Genomic DNA, 4,124 nt, shown 5'->3' with positions numbered 1-4,124 from the left:
AAAAGTGAAAAAGGTGACAACCTGTGATGACGGAAATCCACTAAATATCCGTTAATTTCCCTCGTCCCTACATTTCATTTAATTAACCTTCTCGTAAGATTTTGCTAACTGTACAACATACAATCGCGACTACGCTATATTGTTTAAATGCTACAACTCTTATATGTTTGACAAAGTGCTTTTATCTAAGTTAACAGTTTCTGACCCCTTTTTGTAATCTCAGCGTCGTAAGGTCACTTCTACGCCAAAACATTGATCTTGAGAACACGATACACATCCGTTCAAAAAGTGCAAATCAAAATAATTGCATCATAACATTGCACGTGATCAGCATTTCCCAAAACAATCTCAGCAATCAACCTCGCCTTCTCAAGCGTCAAAATTCGGGGCACTACTCGTGAACCTCGTTATTTTTTTTTCTTTCCTTTTGCATTCCTTTCTTTTGAGAAAATTATTTTCTGAAAGACTTTCAGGTCATTCCATTGTTTCTTCATTTTACGTGTCTAATGTGTCTAATGTGTAACGAATTTAGAAGCGTTAGAATTTTAAATGATTTAAGTCTTTTTTTATAAAAATGATAAAAATGAATGAAATGTCCCAAAGTGAATACGAAAGAAACAATTGCTCGTTTGCAGATATACAATTAGTCAACACACACCTTAAACTATCAGCTTCGCAAAAAAAGGAATAAAAACTAAACGAAAACAAGGAAGAGGAAATGTATGTACATTCTAATTTCTCATGGATCATAGACTTCATAAATTAAAAAAGACATAATTTTTTCTTTACTGGATCAAGAAATAAGTGAAATTAAAGAAGAAAACATGAAAATTTAGGGCGTACAAACGCAAAAACCAGTCGCGCTAGATCTTTTTAAAAAAATCATAATTAGAACCAAAACTAAAAACTTTATTTTACAGTATGATAATATCGATACAAAGGTATATTAAAAGATTAACACTCGCACATATAAACACAGAGAGAATTTGGGAAACATACTATATTTGCATTCATTGATTTGTCGTTCTTAAGTGTACCTTGAAGTCATGACTGACGGCCAAAATTGATAATATTATAAACGATTCGAAGAGTAGCTTTCTCGGGTGCTTCGAACCCCAATAACGAAGTAGCAAAGACAAAAAATTTATATGCGTAAATAGCGTAATTTGTTCTATTCCGAGACTTCAGATCAAGAAGAGAATCTCTGTGGAGATTCCGATGGCCTTTATAAACTTTTTAACAAAATTAAGGAACAAAAAAAAAGACGCGTAAACGCTTAGTGAGCTATATAAAATAGCAGACTAATTATGCAAGGTGTACTGATACTAGCGCACAGGCATAGTGTTCAAAACATTCTTGTCTTAATTGCTCTTGTTTATGATACTTCGAGTTTATAATATTAAGGTTAATATTCCTCCTCGTCGTCAGGGGCTAGCCCGTCACCCTCCAGCTCTTCGGGAGGCGCGAAACCATCCTACGAATACGAAAAGTTATTTAAAATTTGGTTTTCTCAATTATTTCTTAGTCAGACCCGATTTGCACCCATCAATAAGTTAAAATTAAGTCAAGTTCAGAACTGAAGGTATTAATGAAAAAATCCTGACGTTTTATTATCCTATTCTTTGACAAGAAAAGGAATTATACAAGAAAATTAATATTTTTAAGCTTTTGATTTAAATAAGAGAACATTTTATAATTAAACGAAAATATAATAACAAGAGACAAAGAAGGCTGCCAGTTAAAAAACCAGACTGTGCACTATTTGTGTACTATCCTTAGATTTACTCAGGTATATACGCGAATTTATTTTGGTGTTTAAAGCCATGAAATCCCAAAAAGTTTACCTTCAGTCAGTAATTTCTAATTAATATCTAATGCTTTTCAGTGGCTTACGATTTTTAGAACTTGCCACTAAAAATTCTCTAATGAAAGAAAGAATTATAGATAATGTAACGTCGAGATTTTACACATTCGGAACCTTATCATCAAGCTCGCATCAATCAAAGCTCCGAATTTTTAATTACAATTTAAAATTAAAAGTAAGTATAAATGCAAATCAGGTCTAAGTTTCAAGACAGACGAAGTACAGTTAATTCAGGACATTTATTTTCCTCTAATGTCCGTGTGAACAATTATTTTGTTAGTAAAGTGCTCTTATATTATCGTGCATTTTTAACAGTCTCACTTTTGGATTTTTATTCCTTTCTATAAATTAAATCTGATTTAAAAAGTCCAGTAATTTCATAGGAAAAATGTTGATAAAAATCCAATAGCGTACAATTTATTTGGACATACGCTATTGCAGAAACTGCCGAAGACTTATTTTAAAAAAGAATAATCTTTTTTAGAAATGCTTGCAAAGTTTCTGTACAAAACATGACGAAACAAACATTAAGCATGCGCATTCAACTAAACAATACAAGATCAAAGCAGCTTGAATGCCAAACTACTAATATAAAAACTAAATTGCAAATGAAAAGCTACAAATCAGTCAGCAACTTTTTTCCCAAGAAGCAATTGACAAACGAATGAAAGAATATCACTTCTCATCATTTCAAAAAATAAAAAACTTGATACTGTAAAATAAAAAAAATAAATAAAAAAATGTTGAGATTAAATTTGTTCAAAAACTTTGGTTTTTTTCCTCACAAGTTTCGATTGTTTCACATCTTGTTCTCGTGAACAACAAATAGTTTTTCTATTACCTACAATCCAAAAACATTTCAAGAACAAGGTTTCGAAATATCAAACACATGAATGGCAACTTTAAGATGTCAGTTAATTCGAATTGGACAATCCCAAGAAACGAAATATATACTACCAACAGAAATTTAACTGAACTGTCAAATTAAGTTACCTTCATTTTTAAACGATCTTTTACACAAAAAGAAAAAGGAAAATTGAGTAGAATCTAAAAGGTCTGTTCTTCGCACTCCTGGCCATTTCCTTCATCCTGAAAACATCGTATTTTCGAAACAACTTACTCAGAAAACAAAATTTCTTCAAATTAATTGGCTCATTTAAGAAAATCTCAAGTACTTCTATACTTTACTAAAGAATTTTGCTGCGCAGGGTTGCCAGTACTTATTTTGTTCTCATGTTTTTCTCAAGCGGTTCATTACTTTTCTAACTGGCGCATAAATCTTATTGCAATCACTTCGCAAACACCCTCCACTCAATTGCGTTTACATTTAATATATAGGGTTGTTTTCAACATTAGAGTGAGAAATCACACTTCTAATTATTGCATCTTATGGTCAGGGTATCCATTCAAATCTGCAAAAAAATTCCCTGACAATTTCATGTTTTTTCCAGGTATTTCAGGTTTTTTCTAGGTATAATTTTTCGCGAGTTTATTATAAATAATGTTATTTTTTGTTAGTTTCAAGGAATTGAATTAATATTACAAGATATCCTTAAACATTTTAGCAATATATATTAATTAAATAATTAAATAATACTAAAAACATAATTAATAATTTCTTAAATTCGTCTCTAAAGTCCATGCATTTGAGTGATAGCTTAAGGGCATGTGACACAGTTAAATTCGTATATTACCGACCTCACTTTTTCAGTTCACTGAATGTTTTTTTGAACCTAAGAACTTTTTTTGTAAATAAAGTATCGAGCTGAAACTTTGGAAAATGTATTAGAGGACAATAAAGTACGTTTAGGTACTGCATTTTGGTAGGAACTTCACTGAAAATTATTTGATCTTTTTTCTGAACCTCGACATTTTTTTAACGTTCCAACTTTTTTTATACATAAAATAGCGGTCTCAAAATTTCAGAAATGCAAGAGCCGAAAGAAAACTACGTTGAAGTACAAAGCGTAATAATAAAAGATGTAAAAGAAATATTTCAACTATCAAATCCATCGGAATCAGCCGGTAACGTTGTACACGAAAATACGAACCCTGGCGGCCACTAGACGAGGCTCTAGAGAGTTCGTATTTTCGTGTACAACGTTACCGGCTGATGCCAATGGAATTGATAGTTGAAATTTTTTTTACATCTTTTATTATTAAGATTTGTACTTAAGGGCATGTGACACAGCTAAATACCTATATTACCGACCACAGTTTTTCAGTTCACTGAATGTTTTTTTGAACCTAAGAACTTTTT

The 4,124-nt window shown here is 31.4% G+C and overlaps 1 protein-coding gene across 3 annotated transcripts in view; it reads right to left on the bottom strand.

Annotated features, from left to right (window-relative positions):
• Nucleotides 1-888: 888 nt before the first annotated feature.
• LOC117166924 (microtubule-associated protein RP/EB family member 1) overlaps nt 889-4,124 on the bottom strand; it is a 17,044-nt gene continuing 13,808 nt past the window's right edge. For 2 of the 3 annotated variants that reach the window (XM_033351383.1, XM_033351384.1), the window contains one exon: nt 889-1,474. In XM_033351383.1, coding sequence (XP_033207274.1) covers nt 1,406-1,474 — 69 coding nt within the window. In that variant the 3' untranslated portion in view covers nt 889-1,405. Of the gene's footprint in view, nt 1,475-2,857; nt 2,954-4,124 lie in introns of all 3 variants that reach the window. The other variant, XR_004466326.1, reaches the window with a different exon arrangement.

This window comes from Belonocnema kinseyi, chromosome 2 (assembly GCF_010883055.1).
Source record: "Belonocnema kinseyi isolate 2016_QV_RU_SX_M_011 chromosome 2, B_treatae_v1, whole genome shotgun sequence".
NCBI lineage: Eukaryota > Metazoa > Arthropoda > Insecta > Hymenoptera > Cynipidae > Belonocnema > Belonocnema kinseyi.
The sequence above is the reverse complement of the archived record's forward strand: the minus strand, read 5'-3'. Positions and strand labels throughout refer to the sequence as shown.